The sequence below is a fragment of the Podarcis melisellensis genome (assembly GCF_964234715.1).
Source record: "Podarcis melisellensis genome assembly, chromosome: 10".
In the NCBI taxonomy this organism is placed as follows: domain Eukaryota; kingdom Metazoa; phylum Chordata; class Lepidosauria; order Squamata; family Lacertidae; genus Podarcis; species Podarcis melisellensis.
The window spans coordinates 58,505,620-58,525,661 of NC_138542.1; the positions used below are offsets into that span (position 1 = coordinate 58,505,620).

At 39.8% G+C, this 20,042-nt stretch overlaps 2 protein-coding genes across 18 annotated transcripts in view; one reads left to right on the forward strand and one right to left on the reverse strand.

The window, feature by feature from the left end:
- DCP1B (decapping mRNA 1B) overlaps positions 1–20,042 on the reverse strand; it is a 35,591-nt gene that overhangs the window by 12,445 nt on the left and 3,104 nt on the right. For all 4 annotated transcript variants that reach the window (XM_081927019.1, XM_081927017.1, XM_081927018.1 and 1 more), the window contains 3 exons: positions 18,120–18,247; positions 4,959–5,025; positions 1,082–1,217 (listed from right to left, as the gene is read on the reverse strand). In XM_081927019.1, coding sequence (XP_081783145.1) covers positions 1,082–1,217; positions 4,959–5,025; positions 18,120–18,247 — 331 coding nt within the window. The remainder of the gene's footprint in view (positions 1–1,081; positions 1,218–4,958; positions 5,026–18,119; positions 18,248–20,042) is intronic.
- The window catches only part of CACNA1C (calcium voltage-gated channel subunit alpha1 C), a gene marked incomplete at its 5' end in the record, with an annotated part of 525,599 nt that continues 515,653 nt past the window's right edge, over positions 10,097–20,042 (forward strand). For 8 of the 14 annotated variants that reach the window (XM_081926698.1, XM_081926673.1, XM_081926672.1 and 5 more), the window contains one exon: positions 10,098–10,486. In XM_081926698.1, coding sequence (XP_081782824.1) covers positions 10,348–10,486 — 139 coding nt within the window. Of the gene's footprint in view, positions 10,487–20,042 lie in introns of all 14 variants that reach the window. The other 6 variants (XM_081926667.1, XM_081926694.1, XM_081926693.1 and 3 more) reach the window with 1 other exon arrangement.

Consider the following 20,042-nt stretch of genomic DNA (forward strand, 5'->3'; position numbering starts at 1 on the left):
TTCCATCCCATGGAATTCAGTCACAAAATGATAAAATGTAAAATAGCTATTTTGAGAAGCGTGGTGGTCCTGATGTGCAGTGGCTTTTGATGCAAATAAAACTGTAAAATGTGTCACCTTTGCTTAGCCTAATGTACATGATCTCCAGCTTTGAGAGGACAGCTATTCCTATATCTCAAAGGGCTTCCGAACATAAAATTCTCTATGATAGATTATTTTCTTAGCAACCAATTATGATAAAGAAATAGAGGGATGGGGTGGAATAAGAAGCAGACATGGACTGACTCATCCTTCAAACAAATGTTTTCTAAAAAAGAGAGAAAAAATGAAACCACTTCAGTATGAGTGTAGTCTTCTGCACAATCTTTTCTACTGTACATTAAAAGGGGGGGGGCGGAATAATTAAGTACCAATCATTGTTCCTTCGGAGGGAATGTGACCCTATCTGGAACAAGTACAGTACTTGCCTATCTTCTGAACATGGGAGCTACCCAACCAAAGAGACTCTGCCTTCTCAAGATTCAAACACAGTTCATTGGCCCTCATCTGCATTCAGCCCACCACTGCATTCAGACACCCGATCCAGACCTTTCACAGCCTCTCCTGATTCAGATGTTATGGGGAAATGGAGCTACGTATCATCAGTGTACCGATGACATCTTGCCTACAAATCCCTACTGACTGCCCCCAGTGGCTTTGTATAAATGCTAATAGCACTGGGCCCTGCAGGACCCCACAGCACAAGTGCCAGGGGGCCAGGGAGTATTCATCCAGTGCTACACTCAGAACGCAGCCATGAAGGTAAGGACAGAACTATCATAATATGGTGCCTCCAATACTAATTCCTCTGAGTCAGTCCAGCAGGATACTGTGGGCAATAGTGTCAAAAGCCACCAAGAGATTGAGCAGAAGTAACACAGTAGTGCTCCCCATCTCTTTCACAATGAAGGTCATCCATCAGAGCAACTAAAGCTGATTCAGTTCCAAAACCGAGTCTGAACCCAGACAGTAGTGCATCTAGATAAATCTAGTCTCATCCAAGAATACTTGCAGGTATTGTTTTATACAGGATAGGCCTCACCTTGGTATATTCATCTTTGGCTTTGTTGAGCATCCGTAGGATATCCACTTCTTTGCTGTCACCCAAATTCAGGCTTACTGGGGAAATTCCAGTGCCAGCCCCCTGCTGTGCTTTCAGTTGTTCTTGCTGAGTTAAACTGGAAATGAAGGGTGAAGTTAAAAATGAGGGAGAAAATGGAGTTCAATTCCAACTGCTTCAAATCATTTAGCAGACATTAAGAATGGTTCCAAGGTTGTTGTTTTGAAGGAGAAGGGCTATCTCATAAGGTTTGCCTGGGCTGATAATGTAATTTCTCAAATTTTGTGCACACTGGGCCATAAAAGACTTAAATATCCCTAACACAGTCACAGATCGTCTGGCTGGGAAGTACATTAAACCACAGCTCATTTTATGATTGCTGGTGATGGTAGGGTGGCGAATATACACAAACAAGTCTTTAACTGCTAGTAAATGACCAATTTCCTGCCCCAGCTGTTTTATAATTACTGCAAACTGCTGATAATTCTAACACACAGTCACTTGGCTGAACTGCAGTGCAGTTTTAACTAGATGAAATGCTGCTATTATAACCCACTAAACATGGTTTACAATCATACAAATCCTCACAAACTAGTCTTTTACTGAAGAAAATTAGCAGTCTGAGAGACATTTAATCACCAAAAACTGCAGGGAGAGCTGATTAGCCACAGTTATCTTTCAATAACGCACAGTTGTTTGAGATGACAGCTTGCTTCTCCTGAAATCTTGTATAAATTCTTTCTTGCTCCTGATATTAACCATTGTGGTGTTGTTCACCATGACAAAGGCACCACTGCCACACAGGGATTGTCAATATAAGGCACTCCACTCTCTTTCCTCAGATGCTTTCATTGGCTACAAGTCAACTTTGTCAGTTTCCCGTTCTAGGCTGAGGCTCCCAGAGGCTTTCTGATCAGGCATGGAAGCAGTTAAGGACAGGCACCAAACGGTCAAGATTGCGGATATTTCACTGTGGGCTGAATACAACATGTGACAACAGATATCCGAGTCACTGATGACAGAGCGCTTAATGTGTTGCTTCTTCCAGCATTGCAGCAAGAGATTTATGTAAAATCCACCTTCATAGAGGTCAGTGATCCAGGAGCCCACAACTCTTATCCTCAAGAGTCTTTGGACTCTACTTTTGATTGGATATTTGATGGGTATTCTATGTTAGCAGAAAGGAGGGGGAAAGATCTGTAAATAATGGGGCCCCAAATGCCACCAAAAGCAAGGAGCAACAAAACCTGTTTTATTGTCTTATTGGCCTTTAAAGTGACACAGGATTATTTCTTTTTTCTTTTTTTGCTATAGCCGATCAAACAGACCTATTCCTCTGGATCATGTATTGGTCATGACTCAATATGCTTCCACTCCCCGCACAGGCTACACACTATGCTAGCTATGCTAATATTTGTTTTAGATGACTGTTGCCATATCAACCTCTTATGGATCAATAACTGCTTAAGAAAAGGAAACAGACATTTTAAACAGTTTAAAATAAGGAGACAAATTATCAATAAACTACCCAAAGGTTCTGTACTGGGAATACTACCTTTTATTCATAAACGTTCTTAAGTCAGGGGTAAGCAGTGAGATAGCCAAGTTTGTTATCTGGGCTGTGAAATGCAAAAGCAAATTGAAGAGTTCCAGAAGAATCTAGCTCCAAACCGAGTGAATGATAAGAAAGCTTCACACAGCATTTAATGTACGCAAGGGCTAAGTGATGCACACTGGGGCAAAACAGAACTACTTTGTACATATGGAGGTGGGATCTGAATTGACTGCAACTAACCCAAGAAACAGAACTTGAGGTTGTGGTAGGCAGTTCACTGAAACTGTCAACTTTCTGCGCAGTGGAAGTGAAAAAGACAAGTCAATATTGGGAATGGAAAATAAAACTACCAATATTACAATGACTTTTATATAGATCTACTGTGTGACCACATTTGGAACATTAGGTGCAGTATAGCTCAAAAATTGTATCACCGCACTAGAAAAAGTTCAGAAATTTCCCCATGAGGGAAGCATTTGCACACTTCTGATGCAGTGGGGTGGGGAATACAACTAAGGGGAGATATTAGAGATTTTTAATATAATTACTCTGCTCCTTTCAATTGCTACACAAGAGGGATACATGCCTATTTCTTTTTTCAAAAAGACTATAGCTGCAATTAAATTGTGTTAGGGAAATGTTAACTAAATTTGTTAGGGAAATGTTAACTAAATCTGTGCATACTTCTGTAATGTCTAATAAGCAGTAATGTGTAGCTTATAGTTTTCTATTGTACTTCACTGTGAATGTGAGCCAGGATAGGATAAAACGGTAGGTGATTGTTTTTAGAAGTATTTAAATATTTTTAGAAGTTTAATTGTATTAGTATTGATATGTTTTGCTGCCCTCTGGCTCCTCTGGAGGAAACTTTGGGGTAAAAATCTAAATAATAATGCTGAGAAAGAGGAGCTCTGACTTTCCTAGAGTGAAATATCTTCTCTCTTTCTCTACAGCAGATGGATTCTTTTGTACATCCATTTCCAGGTCTTGTAGAATTTCCTGATCAATGCCTAGCAGGAGAAGTAAATCTGTAGATCGTTTCACAGCAATCACACTGTAATGTAACTGGGCAAAAACAAAGATTGGCTGGTCCATTGTTATGCCCAGGCAAATTTAACTCCCCTGATAAATCCTCTAAGCTGCAGGCATCTGGTTAGAGTTAGAATTTAGATGATAAATTGAGTATACCTATAGCAGATTCTACACTTGACTCCACCCATGTATCTTTAGAAAGTTACAGCCCAAACATCATATGTATGACCAATTGCAAGAGCATGGCATTAGATACAAAGTGAGTGTAAAAGTAACATGGGAACCAGAATAACTGGAATGCCTCTGCAAGTGGCCTAGCTACCATCACCACACAGATGGCTACAGGATTACCAAAGAGAGAGAGGGAAGGGCCTTACCTCAGTGGTACAGTATTTGTTTTGTATGTAGAACATCCCAGGTTTGATCCCTGGTATCTCCAGGTAGGACTGGGAGAGACCCTGTCTGACACCCTAAAGAGCCACTGCCACCTCAGATTATGGCCTGGAGGACTCTGACCTCAGCAATCAGGATAGGATCCCTCAAACTGGTACCTAGCTAATCTACCCCATGGTGGAATTTCATCATTCAGGGCACTTAGAAAGAGATGCTATCCATCAGTGTTTGGATATTATAAAACTAATATATTAAAAATACTAAGACCTGATCTCTATATACTATAGTAAGCACATTTATAACATTTATTGAATGTGTATGGTCCTTGGCTTAATTGTATAATCCAGGTTTTATTGAAGGCACTAACCTGTTTCAGCAGGTTAATCTTACAAACAGTCCTACTTCAAAGAAGTAGGGAATAAAGTTGCATATTTTTCCATATACCAGGGCAAGTGAGATCAATAGGAATAGACTATACAAAATAAATTGCAAAGTATAAAAATAAATTACAATTTACAGACATTTGCCTGTGATTTATTTCCTCCTCAGTCTTTATCATATAAGAGCTTTCCTCCCAATGAAGTAAACTTTCACTGAACAATTCCAAAATGCGTTAGTCCAAATTAAAATATGCTTCACAATGCAATCTTATGTAGTTTTATTCAGAAGTAAGTCCCATTGATTTCAATAAGAGTTACTGCTATTTAAGTGTGCACAGTACTGCAGCGTCAGTTGACTTTTCTGCTTTAATGAGCCCATTTATGCTGTTAATATAAAGGGGGTTAATCTTAAACAGCTTCAATATAATGAACAATGCTCTAACATGCAAATGATCACAAATAAAATCCTCAAAGGGCTTCCTTGACCACCAGCACTTACTTTTTCATGAGCTCTGCAATTCTTTGGCATTCTTCCTTATCATAAAACCAAATTCCATAAATGGACACTGTAAATGCACATCAAACACAAACAATGAACAACACATTACAATGCTTTCCAGCACCCTCTGGCTTTGTAAAGGTTTCAAAAATATTTTGTAAGCCTTAAACAGTTGCATTTTACCTTCCCCCTGTTGCTATATGATGCTCATATTTGGCTGCTCCCCATACCTTCCAGTTTTTGTTCTGGCTCTGTACCAACGCACCAGGTCCTTCCGATTTCTACTTGTGCAACACTGTCCACAGCCCCATCCATGAGGTATGCATTTATTTATTTTTATTAACGTTACATTTGGACCTTTGGCTGCTGGAAACTAGCCCCAATGCCTTGAATGAATGGGCAACTTTCACCCATCTGCAAGGAATGGAATTGGGGATACTTTCTGGAGTGCTTTCAGAGTGATCAGGTTATGTGGTCATGATTAGTTGGGGAATGTTGATAGAGAGAACAAAGTATATGCATTGTTATAAACCTTGGAGTAAAAGACAGTCTCCCCTTCTATCATCGCTTTGGTAAACTGGAAATCCTGGAATAACTGAAAATTGATGTCTGCTAAGAGATTTGTTCTGAACATTTGGGGGTAAATAATCACTATAAATAGCAGCAATGTTTAAAAGACTGCACCCATTTTTACAGAACATTTTCTATCAATGTCCCAGATTTTTGTTTTACTTGTCTAAATAAAGCATTTAACACAATAGATTGTAGTGGGTCCAGGACGCCTGTATACATAATTCAGGAGGTGTTGTTGGTTTTGCATTGTGACAATATGTCCACATTTTATACAGAAAAAGGAAATTAAATATTGAAGCACAAGCCAACAAGCCCCACCCCAGAAGTGTTTAGCAGAAAAATCTATTGAAGGTGATAATGAGAGCTATTTTAGGTCCCAAATTAAGGAGTGATATATGCACTTATTTTCATGCTGAATGTGAAAATAGCATTTGTCCTCAGACCATCTGAATACAGAACGTGATGTCACACCTTCTGCAATGCAATTTTAAGTGCACTCAATAGTTAAAGTTAGGTTTTTGAACATCAAGTGCCTAAGCACATTAACTTGAAGGTTACTTCACTGGAACTCAATTCCAATTAGGTGGCTGTGATATATGTTTGCTATGAAGTAAATTGGCATGGAGTTCAGTTGCACTGAGTTACTGCAGCATCTTCCTGCCCAAACAAGGAATAATTCCACCCCCACTGATGGTGGAAACACACCTGCAGGCACATAGATTACCATAATATATTTCCCTACAATTCTTGCATGGTCTCCACTATTTGTAATTTGCCCTCATGAGATCAAAACCAGATACAACCACATCAATGCACTATTCAATCTCCAAAGGTGTAATTTCTATCTTAGTTTCAGCACCCAGGGGCTAATTTATAAAGCAAAGTAACCTCAGGAGGAATTACAGGGAAATATTATTAAATACACTCGCTCTAATTCTCAAAGGAGACTATAGCTTTGCAGTAAATCATATGCTGTACATATGAGACCCTAACTGAAATCTACCACCTCAAATTAAGCATACATCCAGACAAGATCACTTGGTCATTTGCTGTCATGGTGCTCCTTTGGGAGTTCTCAAATTGAACTTTCTCCTCCTGGGAATTGCAGATTTGGGTTTCATATATTCTTTACTTGCCTATATTAAATGCTGAATTTGTGCAAATGCATTCAAACACATCCCAATAAACTTAAGCTTGTTTGCCAAGTCAGAGATGTTATTTTAGGGCTAGCATTATTTTTAATTACCTAAAGATTGTTTTAATTTGCACTTCATATTTACATCACAATTTTTTATTCTATTTACATCATCATATTTTATCACCATAAATGTTTCCTGTGACATTTTTTAATTCAGCAAGCAACAAAGAGAATGTTTCCTACTTTCCCCCAGCTAAGCATTGTTTATTTTCTCTTGCTGTGTATCGCCAACATGTTTTTCCAAAAAGAGACTTGCTGACAAATGAGAGTGCAGGTTGAGAAATGAGTTTTCAGTAATGAAAGGATGCAATTTCACCTTTGAACAAGACAGTGAATAAGGTTAGGGTTCAATCTCCTATTTTGAAAGACTGTGCTGCAGCTTGTGTCATATGACCCAAGACCCGGTAACTGAGTACTGTCACGTGCAATTGGTCCTTTCTTGTTACAAACTGCAGAACAGCTTGTGCTTACTGTCTTGCCTTCCATGGTTTATGAAGAGCCTTAGCTGCACATGCTGCTCAATGGATTAGGGCAAAATACACTGTTTAATGTCAAGGCTCTCCCCTGAAGTCAATGGGATTAATGTGCAAGTGAGCAGTCTGAAGACTACAGACAAGAACAATTCCTCTTAACCTGTGAAATACACCAACAGTGTATTGCTTCTCTCTTTTTTAGTGTATACCTTCACTACTTAACATCGCTTCATTTTAGGGTCATTTATAACATAATGTTTTGAATTTGCGAAATGGCTTTTTAAAAGCATTGCCTGAGTGCTTAAGCAGAAATTGTACATGGGGCTGAAGTATTTTCTGTATCAGTCTGTCAATGCGATTCTAAATTTCTGCGGCATTCCTGTTCTTCAGAAAAATTACTTGGATGATTAATCGCTTCAAAATGGTAATCTGTGCACAAATCACTTAATTGCAAACTATTCCAATGCAGCTTTTCTTGTGCTACATTTTGACTATTATATGAACAGACTCAGGGATGTCAACTTGAATAAAATACCAGGATACCGGGGGGGGGGGAGCCCCGCCACGCATAACCGATCAGATGATGTGGCACATCATACCATTTGAATGGCAATTCCCATCAAATTTGGGGGGGAGCCAGCCTCCCCAAATTTTATTTTCTGGGGGAGGGCCCCCCGAAGGGACCTCGGTCCCTAGGAATTGGCTCCTATGAACAGACCTATAAAGAATCCACTTCACACAACTGTTCAACAATATTCTTAATTCTTTATTAGTCCTCTTTATGCTCAGCAATAAATTCTAACTAAAAACTGCAAGAATGCTAGTATAACAAAGAGGCCTAGAGCTTGAGCTGGAATTCAGGAAGTCACTGGTTCAAATCTCACCTCAGAAATGAATTAACTATGCAGTCTTTGGAAAGCCACCATATCTTAGCCTCAGCTACTCACCCTACATCCGTAATATGGGAACAATACTGAGTCCTGAAGAATCACAACAGGATAGCACAAACAGATGAACACAATAAAAATGTGGTTGTGGGGTCCAAAATAGTGCAAGGGAACGACTTCAGTGAAAGGATTCCAATGCACTTTGAGCAAAAGCTCTCCCCAGGGAAATATTTTAATATTCCTACACAACTGGATAGTTTTTTTTTTTAAATGCACTCTGTTAAGCCTGAACTTTTTCAACAACAGTTTAAAACCATAAAAAGCATGAATTGATTTGTTTATTTTTATCATAACATAAAGTGTCAAATGCAAAATGCCTTAAGGTACACAGAACTAGAAAAATCAACATGAGAAGTCTCTTCACTTGAAAATATAAATGTGATGGATATCACATTTGATGAACTGGTACCCCACATGACCTGCAAAGGGCAAAGGACTGGAGCAGAATGCATTCCTAACAGTGTCAAACTCAAGTCCCGAGAAAGCAATAGCAGTTTGTCCAGACCAGCAAGAAAACCCATCTTGGAAGCTGTAAAAGAGGCCAGAGAATATCATCTTATTTGCTGGACTCCTGACCTCTAAGGCAGAGAGTCTCCCTGCAATTCTCCCTTTGACTAGAGTGCAGTAGTGTTGCATAGGCCAAATATACCTGCCATCTTCTTATGGCACCAGTTCTCAATTCCTCTCTTATTTAAATAGATCAAAAAAGAATACATTTTGAACTGCTTGCTCTTCATTTTCCTTCACGGAGTGTTAAGTTCACCAGTGCAGCACACGTTACTTCTATTTCACATTAGGACTCCCATATGACACCACACTTATGCATGTTTATTGAATCTGGTGGTACCTGCACACGTGTTATATGGGCAAGAGTTGTTACATACTTAAATATCACAATCCAATAATGATTGCCTAAACCAGATGCCTCAAAACAAATTAAATCCATCTCTTGTGACAAGTTATGGATTGGATTAGATTTATTACCAAGAGTGCAAATCTCTCTTTAGCTCAAGAAATCTGTGGTTAACTTCTCCTTGGAAGAAAAGGGATTTATAATCCTATAATGGTGTTTAAGTTCCCTTAACAGTGCCCTGGCTGCTTTCATAAAAAAAATAAAAATGGCTCAAATGCCACAGGGCTGCAGGCTCAGAAATGCAAAGTAGCACTTTAAATGAATGCAATACAGATAGGAGTGAGTGGGGTTTTCAACGGTATCTTGAGCACAGTGTGACCCAGTAAGGAATGCGTGTTTACAATAGGGCAGTCTCCTGGCTGGGACAGACTACTAACCACATGCATAGTATCCGAATATAAAGTTAAGGCAACAGCATCACTTAAAGCATGCTGCCCCTGAATGATTTACAATCCCAGACACAAAAACAAGCTTATTCACTCATCAGTTTGTGGAGCCATTTGCAATCTCAGATTAATTTCACTGGAAAGGTTGCATACTTATGGGGTAAACTACATTCCTTTCCTTTTAAGGAGATGTTATCCGGGAGTTATTTTTTAATTGCTGAAAAATGTTAGAAGGCTAGTTTTCAGGGCTGGCACTGAAACAGGCACTTTATCACATTGCATATAGATGAAAAGATCTAGACACGCACTGCAAAAATATGCATCAAACTTGCATTGCATAAGACTCGTGTATATCACCATTTTGTAACTCTATTGGCCTGGTCCTCATTTAAAAAATATATGTAATTCATTCATTTGATGAAAAATTCTCTCTGGGTGAAGTCCAGAAAGTCCAAGAACCCCTTTAGAAAGACATATTCCTCCAAATACAAGGGTACATTATCAGAGACAGTGGTGGTGATGTATGAAAACCAGAGACCTCTATGACTCAGGGAGGTGATGAACTGACAGGCAGATGGAGCCCATTATCCTCACTTCTCAGTCCAAGTTTTCCCTGTAAAACTAACAGAGGAGAAGGATTTTAAGCAAGCACAAGGCACAGACCGCAAGAAAAAGACTGGGAAGAACTGAAAAAAACAAGGAGCGACACACAAGATATCGCTCAGATTGTTAAGTGGTTTCCTTCGGTCTGCCTTTGGGAGTTTTAACAAAAATGTACAATTTTTGCAAATTTTCCAGGTACTAGGTTTGAATACTTCTAATGAAATTGTCACTGCCACGCAGAGTTCACTTTTGCCATCTATCCATTTGGACTGTGAAAATTCATTTTGAAGAACAGGATGTTTCAGACCATTGTTCGGCAAGCAACTACAGCTTATCGTCCACTTCCTACGCACCACCCAGGGGAGCCTGGAGTGAAGTATACTGGCAAGATGGTCCATGAAACCCAACTCAGTTGCTTCTACATCACACCTGGAGGTAAGGACCCATAGTAACATGATATACAAAACTCAATGAAACGATAACTGTATTTTATCATATCTGAAAAAAATAGAGTGAATATTTTGGTATCTGCAGGTGAAATATTCTAAAATTCTATTTCTAAATTTATAAGAAAGGTCTTTAGAAGTGAGAAATCCCAGAGTACTTACAGAGACAGGCAGTTTCAGAAATAAATATGCCTAAATAATTTGGCAGAGAACTGATGTCTAGCTTCTTAAAACTGTGATAACAAGACTGGTTTCCAAATGCTCACTGTGTCAGAGATTTTTGTTTTCTAATTTCTCATTTTTCAAAATTACTCAGTACATGGTCACAAATAGTTTTGATTACTTTTAAATGTTTGCACAAAATCAGAATACAGAACCTCTCATAATGGGTATATAATAACAGTATGGAACAAGAACAGTAAGCCACTTCAAATGTCTCCTTTTTCAAATAAAACTGTCCAGTCTACTTGGAAAGGCCTATTTATCTCAAAGAAATGTCCAATATGGCCACAATTGGCCATATTTTCTCAACAAAGTATGTCCAGACTAAACTGTACTGTCTATGTTTTGAAATCCAGAAAGGGAACCTCTGGCACTGTACAGTGTAGCGCATTAGTCTTTTTATGAATTCAGAACCATCCATACTAGCAGAAAACTCAAAAAGTGCCTCTCATACCACTCCTTAGATTTTACTTCTGAGAGTGGAGAACCATTGCAAAATCAGCACCAGCCGTTGACAATCTGCATAGCATTCTTATCTTAAGCACTTCATTCCACCTCTTCTCACATGGCATAGTTTTGCTCTGATACAATACTGAATATTAATGAAGATGGATACTGTAATGAATTGGTATTTTGGTGTATCAGAATGATCTATCAATGGTTCTCCAACAAGTGCTGGGAGCCTAGGTCAAAATGTGCTGAAAGTTTAGATAAGACATCCAATGGAGAAGACTTGTACTAGAGTACCAAGAAATCTATAGGCAATGAGTATAATGTGGATATTGTTTGCTTTGTATGCAGTTCTACCTCAGAGCAGGAAAGTGGTTCTATACCAGCAGCTTTAAATATGTGTTCTAGGGGAAAACAGGCTCCTCAGCAGGTTCTTCAAGTGGCAAGCCACCCTATGAAATATGATGTCATATTTGGTCTATACATAAAAATGGTCTATACATAAAAATACACTGCACAGCTGGTGCATGACTTAAAACCGAAACAGGTCTTCTTTCTCTAAAAGCACACATTTATAAATCTATGTTTCTATACCTGGGGGGGGGGGGAGTTTGCTGTAAGACCAACAAGTAGCAAAACTGTGGTTTTTAGACCTGCATAACAAAAAAGGCTGAGCACACTGTTGTAACAGTTTGATGTCACATTATTCAATTTGCCCTGCAATGTCATCTCAGTTTATTTCTGCCCATAAGACCCATAATGTAATATTTACCGAATATGCAAGCCACTAATCTAGAAGACCTTTTGGAACTTTTCAACGGAGTTCTGTGATAGTCTACTGTAACAATATAGAATTGTTTGCACAACACAGTGAAGTAAAGTTCCTGTTCAGGGAAATTATATACTAGTAACCCACACTATAATGCTTCTCTTTACAGCATGGAATTATTCTACTTCCCAGGAGCAAAAGTTCTGTCCCTTGCCATTACTAACAGATCTCTGTTTCACTCGATACCTACAGATACACATGTATAATGAAACCAAACTGACTTCAAATACTGCCTAAGCGAAGGGTTAGGGTTTCATTTAGTTGTTTAGTCCTCCTACTTGACTTTCAAAGTTCTGTTATTGCTAGAATTATGCTTGAATATATCAAGTGCTCATTTTTATATTACACAGAATAGTTTAACCAGGGCTAAAATGTATACAAAAATATGTTATTCAAAATAATATACAAGAGAAAAAATGTTATGTGAAGAATATAAATACTAGCCAATTTAATGGAAGGGCATAAAGAGGTAATTTTCTTACAGTAAGCACTAATTTTGCTTCTAGGCTATAGTTAGCTAGTCCAAGCAAATAACTATTATTGAATCTATGTCTGATTACAGCTGAGGTTATGAAGTGTATTTACCCCTAGAATAGAACTACTTTTGAATTGGAGGAGTAGGGAGGGGAAAGCATCCAGTTTAAGAAAAATAGCAAACAATTATTTTAAGTATTTAAAAGCAAAGTTGTGTTTGGACCATCATATTGTGGCTTATTAAGACAAGGTATGAACAAGCCTTTTGCCCCTTCGCTCCTTCACAGTGCCAACCATCTACCCAGAAAGTCTGCAATTAACCACAATTTCTTGTTCCATCTATACTGGGAAACTATGGTTGCCAGCTTTGGAATACGTCAGCATCCTCAACCATAGATCCCAGCTTGTTCCAAAGCTGGAAATTTAGAGTTCAGACACAGTTGGCAGCCATAGTTTAGACCAGGGGTAGTCAACCTTTTTATACCTACCGCCCACTAATGCATCTTTCTTGATGGTAAAATTTCCTTACCGCCCACCAGTGCTCAATGGAAGGAGGATTCAGCTTGTGCCGTAGAACCCCCTACCACCCACCTAGAATCCTGAAACGCCCACTAGTGGGCGGTAGGAACCAGGATGACAACCCCTGGTTTAGACGAAAATGAACACAGTAGTTAATTAGATACTTCCTGGTTCATGCCACAAAGGGAGGAGCAAAGGAGCTGAGATAATATATTCTGAACTGGGCCATTATGTGAGGATGAACTAGAATAGTCAGCATATTTTAGCAAGTATCCAATGGGTATGGAGATGTGAACAGGTTCAATTATCAATCACATTTTGCACCCAGGGCACTTTGAGCTAAAATCAAGCACTTTCAAGTCCCGTTGATCTCAGGGGGGAAGTTCAATGCATGGCTAGTTTTGTCCTGCTGAAATCAAATGGGACTTTAAAAAGTAGTTCAGCTCAGATGGATCATACTTTTACTTCAAAACATTTTGTTTCCTTTTTTTTTATAACAAGACTTGCTATAACAACTATTCATAGTCCACTCTAACGAAATCTAGAGAAGACTGAAGATTTGAGAGGAACAGATGACATGGTAGACAAAAACCACTGCAGATGTTGGCTGGTTAAGGGTGTCATAATGTCCAGGGTTCCTACCCAGATGGCAAGCAAGAGGAACAGAAATGAATGCTTTTTACAGAACAAGGAGGGGAAGGAATTTTCTACTTCTTGTTCTTCAACAACTGTAGCAGTTATTTTGTTCTCAGCCTTGATCTTGCATGCTCCAGAAAAAGACACCAAGATTATCCATGGCAACAGCACATGTGCACACTTAGTCAGAACAACAGTAATGTCAAGCTATGCAGATAAGAGCTTAATTTGAGCCAAGCCTTGCATTTAAGAATCAGTTCGGTAGCCATCGGCAACCAGGAATTCCATACAAGGAAGTGAGCAGACTGGGAAAGGAGGGATGGAGCCCTCTGTCCTTTCTATGTGTTTAATGTGAAATGAAACAGGCAGCTAAAAGAGCGCAGCAGAAATGTGTCTCTCTCTTCCGCCTCTGTTAGCCCCCAGCACACTTGTAAAAATGTTTGAAGGCTAGTAACTTTTGAGGGCTTGTTTTACAAAGCTGGCAAACATTACTCCTCTTGCCTTCCCAATCACTCTCAACTATTGGTGTTAATACCTTATAAATTCACTTGTGATGGAGGCATTATGGCCTTTGGTTTTCAGGCAAAGCCCAGCATTGCATAGAAAGAGGCGAGGGAGGAAACACCATAAGCAACTGCACTCTCTGGAATCTGGGATAACACTAGCATGGGGAGGAGGCGCAAAACAAGCTCTTCTGATGTGGCACAGGGATTCTCGCATTAGTTCAGCAGCATAGGAAGGAACAGTGCTGCAACAGCCACTGGCATGATGTAAGGAGGAGACGAAGGTTAAGTAATGGAATGCATTGCAGGTTTCCCTAAACACAAAGAGAGGCACAAACTTCTCTCTTTTTCCTTTTGCTATTTAAATATGGGATGGCTGGGACAGGAAGCAGTGCAGAAAGTTAAGAGTCTTTGTGTTGTGATACTAATAGTTAGCAAGGGGTGGTGTCAAGGGCACTCTGTATTATTCTAGTTTGGGAACACTAGCTTTCTGTTTCTTTATTTTTTATTTCTCATTGTATGTCAGGTTTCTACCCACTAAGACTGCCAGATAGAGAATTGGTGAAAGTATTCCTTTAATCCTCTAGCTTGGAGGAGGATTTTCTCTGGCCCTCCTGTGATGCAATGTTGCTGTCTTATATTATTTTGCTCACTAATTGACCTAAGGCAGCTCACTTTATTTTGCTGAATAGTTTGCTGTTTAAATATGCTGTCATCTACAACAACAACAACCAACCAACCAAACAGCCTTAAATTTAAACACTACCCTTTGACACACACATCAAGCTATTGGAAGTGGGGCAGAGCTCTTCATCAGTTGAGGTCAGCATGGTTATGGTCACTGACTCGACCTCCAGTTGGTCACATCACCAATGCTTACAGGGACGTAGAGGCAAGGTGGAAACCAAATTCACCAGCAGGAATGCCAGATTTGTCTCCAACAATGGACCTTGTCCCTCCCCCTCTACTTCCTGTAAGCAGCAGCAATGCAACTGACAGGTCGGATGAGAAGTGCCATTCCACCATGCTGTCTGCTACTGCTCTCCATCCTTCCTGTGCCAGCTGCAACAGGTTTCTTTTTTAATATATTTTTTATTAACAGGCCAATCAAATCACATTATTTCCAAATCACATTAGTTCCAAATTATACAGCCAGATTTTTAAATTTTGTTGGGGGTACCCATACTTCAAGCTCCGAACGGGGGTGCAAGCATCACTTATATTGCTGCTTTAATTAGACAGTTCTATCCCGTTCTGTCTAGATAGTCTCTTTATTACTTTCTTCATCTTCTTGTTGTTATCGTATATTCCTTTCTTTGCGATCTCTGATAATCTTCACAAGCGGGTTGAAAACAAACATCCTCTGTGTGGGTTTTACACTCTCCAAAAATCATATCACATAGGGACAGACGCCATTCCACACCTCCGTAAAGAATTTATCCTCGGTCTGTCCATTAATTTCCCCAGGCTTGCCAAGTATATCAGAGGGCTCTGCCAGGTTTAAATCACATTCCAATCATCATTCACATTCCGATGATCCTGGTCCTCCTCCCCCCGTCTTTCTTAGACAAGCCTGTCTTAGTGAGACGCCATTTAAAACTGTGCAGTTCTCCGTTCTCCGATGTTTACCAATCCTCTCTTTGATCAATAATTCACTCCACACAGTTCTTGATTTCCTGCTTGTGATTAATAAAATGCAACGATTCTTCTTTCTGGGGTGGAGGGTTATTAATACTCACATAAGGCAAAGAAAATAAAAGTTTTTTCCTCCACCCCCCTTCCGTTTCACTCCAAACATACCAGTCTCTTAATGGTGGTTCATCACTTGATTTATTTGTCCCGCTCGTCGTTCCGGTCACAGAGATCCATTAATCAGCAGTCTTAACTCCCGAACTTTGCTTGATGTATGTGCTTTAGCTTCTTTCCAATTATATATTTCCAATTATATTTTCGAGCTGAAGCAAACCAGTGTGCTGATTGGAGAAGGCGTCAGGAAGAGCCGACTTCACCAAGGGCTTGTGCCAAGTGACCGGGCACCCCCTTCTTTCGATTCTGGGGGTGCATTATGGACACCACTGGCAAGGCAGTCCCCCCATCTCCTTGGGGGGGGGGCGGGAAGGCTGCATACTTGAGTGGGTCGGAGAGATGTTATTGTCGGCCATCTTCCAATGCGCCACCTGGTGCCCCCCGCCAGCTGCAACAGGTTAATAACTTATGGGCTTATTTATATGACTACCTTCGCTGTATGGTTTCAAATCCAGGCTGATCCCTGTTTATGATTAGTGCTTAATTCCTTTAACCATAATTAAGAGCAAGGGTAGCATTTGTGCCCAAGAGAGGAGAGGAGATTTGTGGAGGGCAAATCATGCATTCCCATGGGCATTCAACTATGGGAAAGAGGGAGCATAAAGATTGCATCTGCATTAGTCCCATGTCCAAAAGTGCTCCGATTCCCAAGTGTACAGAGTTCTTGGGACACCACATTTTCTCAAGGCCAACATGTAAACTGGAAGAGAAAAATCAGTCCTTGATATCACTATATGGTGTGGGTAACCCATATGTGTACAAACACAACAGAAAACAACCCAGCTTTTCTCATCCTCTTCAAGTGTTTGTTATGCCTATGATTCTAATTTGGTATTTAAAACCTAGAGAATGCTGTAATCTCTTAGGCAGATGGATTGTTTATTAATATGCATTTGTGAAAGCACAACAGAACTACAAGCTGTTCAGGGTTGCTAGATGCTAGTGTTACATAAAGAACTACTAACTACAAATTACATGCAAATGTTGTTTAAACGAGCCCTAATGCCACATTAAAAGGCAGGCAGGCAGGCATGGGACAGGGAAATTCGAGGGGGGGGTATATACTCTTTCCACTCCCTGCTTCTTCTCTGCCCAAATGCCCGTGTCACTGCTTTTCCCACCATGGGGTTCTAAACTAGCGCTTGTCTCATTATTTTGGCAAGCCTGCTCATGACTCATGCAGACTATTCTGTAGGTTGGGTTGCTGGATAAGACACAGGGCTGGTGTACTAACAAAATTTCATTGTCACGATAAAGGCTGGCTCAAGACATTTTCCTCCCTGAGGAGGAATAAATTGCACCCCATACACCCCGACAAGTTAGAGGGCCTAGTACCCAAGGCCAGCAAAGTTATTTTGGCACCCGAGGCCGAAAATTCCATTAGAACCTTTTCCTGGCAGTAAAAATACGTGGCTACTACTACAGTAATAGTAATAATAATAGTAATTAGAATAACTAACAATTCAATACCCTTTTGTGACATCTAAAATCAGCAGCCTGAGGCATCCAGCCTCGTCAGCGTTAGAAGGCAGCCAAAGCAACAGAGTTATCCTTCAGGACAAGTGGGAACCTTTATCAGCTGAAGAGCAGAGTAAAAATCCTTCAAACAAATACCTATAAACTGAGACTACTAGAAAGATATCAGCATCACTGATTAAGCCCTTGCTGCTATAAACATGAGCTTATCACATATCTCAATGGGAGTTATTGAGCCCACCTATATGAACATACCCATTTTTTGCTTGTGCTAGAGAACCCAGGAACAACAGGGGTGAAGAACTGGATCTGGCTGCGGGCCGTATCCTTATATACCCTATCTCTCACAGCAGTCACCTGACATCACAATGACATCAAATGATGGAGCACTTTGAAGTCCTAGCAAAAGTCAGGACACCAAAGCACCATCCTGGATGCTTGCAAATAACCCTCTGCAGTGCTTTGAAGTGCCACTGATCGACTCTTTGCAAGCCTCTTCAAGGAATAGCTGTATATGGAGTTTTCCTTGGAGAACTCACTAGTGCAGCCAATCCAGGATTTTCAACTGCTTTCTTGAAAAGCAAGAAACTTTATAACTACTTTTTCAAGTTTTGAAAATTTCCACAGAGATTTTCAAGAAGCAGCTTGGAAGAAGGATACTTCAACCCCAAGAATGAGTTTAGTTAATGCACAAAAGTGTTACTCACATCTGGCATTTCTGTAAAGCAGAAAAGGGTCCTGCAACTGGAAATCCAGATCTTTAGTTATGGGTTCTGTCCGATTTTCCATACTCAGCCTATTCATAATAGTGAATCCATACTTCGGTGAAGCTGATCTGAAAAACAATCAGAAATAAAACCCTCCACAGTCAATGAAAAATAACTGAATGAAATTATATTTTAAAACACTTTGTTCTACAGGTATGGCTATATTTTTTACTAAAGTATCTGAAAGCCTAAGAAAAGACTTGGCTTTTGGGGGGGCAGCATTTTTATTTTTTACCAACTTCAGTACAAGTCAGACACCTCTTCCTCTTAGAACGGCACCCTCTCACTGTTATAATCAATCTCCTCCTATACTACTTTAGAAATTTACATATCTTATTTTAATTCACTGCTTCTGCAGTTTACCTGCAGTTACCTTATTATTATTTAAATACAAAAGATACAGTTTGTGAGGGCTAAGCAACAGTGCTCCTAACAAGAGCTCAGCTAGTTAAAAACTAATATATGAAAGAACAGTTTAAAAAAATATCTGAATCTCTTGTGCATACAAAGCACTGTGCCCAAATGTACACTTTAACCATCAGAGGCCTGCTCCACTTTAACAGTGTTGTATTAGTTGGACTCTTTACACTATAACTTCCTTTTTATGATGAAGCAAGAATGGGCACACTAAGGAAATTCGCTACACAGAGGGCCTTCATTGCCATTTTTAACCTCTTCCCTTAGTAATAATAATAATAATAATAATTTATTATTTGTACCCCGCCCATCTGGCTGGGTTTCCCCAGCCACTCTGGGCAGCTTCCAACAAAGATGAAAGATACACTAAAATGTCACATATTAAAAACTTCCCTGAACAGGGCTGCCTTCAGATGTCTTCTGAATGCCAGGTAGATGTTTATCGCTTTGACATCTGATGGGAGGGCGTTCCACAGGGCGGACACCACTACCAAGAAGGCCCTCTGCCTGGTTCCCTGCAACTTGGCCTCTCGCAGTGAGGGAACCGCCAGAAGGCCCTCGGAGCTGGACCTCAGTGTCCGGGCAGAACCTTTGCCTTTTTAAACCTTTTCAACACATGGTTATTAAAATGAGTACATGTAGAATGTTCCAATTTTGAACTGTATTTGATACCAGTGAAAAGACACTGGCTTAATGTGTGGGAGACATTCCAAGTTTGGTAGTCCTCCAAGGATGTCTCTGTACCCTGAAGCCACTAGGAATGTGCATTACAGGAAGGGAGGTGACAGAAAATGAAACAAAGGGTGGAAGTGATAGAAAGCAGCAAACATGATGATAATCAGAGAATTATAAGATTCGTTTGTTCAGTTCATTTTACTTTTATTCCTAACAGAAGGCTTACTTTCAACATTTTAAAAAACACACTTATTTCTCTCCTAACTTGCAGCACCAGCAGTTATAAATAAAACTGTCTTTATAAAATGGTTTCCAGAAATAGATGCAGAAAAATACTCTCTTATCTCTGTTCCTCATTTTACTTTTTGACAGTCTGAAGTGGTTTTTAACAGTCTGAATTGTGGAATATATGAATTTGAACTGGAAAATATTCGGTTCAAATCTTTGGAATCAACTTGCCAGGTATTACTCTTTAGGCAAGCCACTATTTTCTTGGTCTCAACTGCCTTTAGGCTATACAAGAATAACAACACAATAAAGTCCGTTCGATTTCCAGAATGTTCAGAAACCAAAGCTTGGCTTCTGATTGGCTGCAGGAGGCTCCTGCAGCCAATCGGAAGCTGTGGAAGCCCCATCGGCCGTTCGGCTTCCAAAAATAGTTCGCAAATCAGAACAGTCACTTCTGGGTTTGTGGCATTCAGGAGCCAAAACTTTCATGAACTAAGCTGTTCAAAAACCAAGGTACGACTGTACTGACCTTCCTTACAGGAT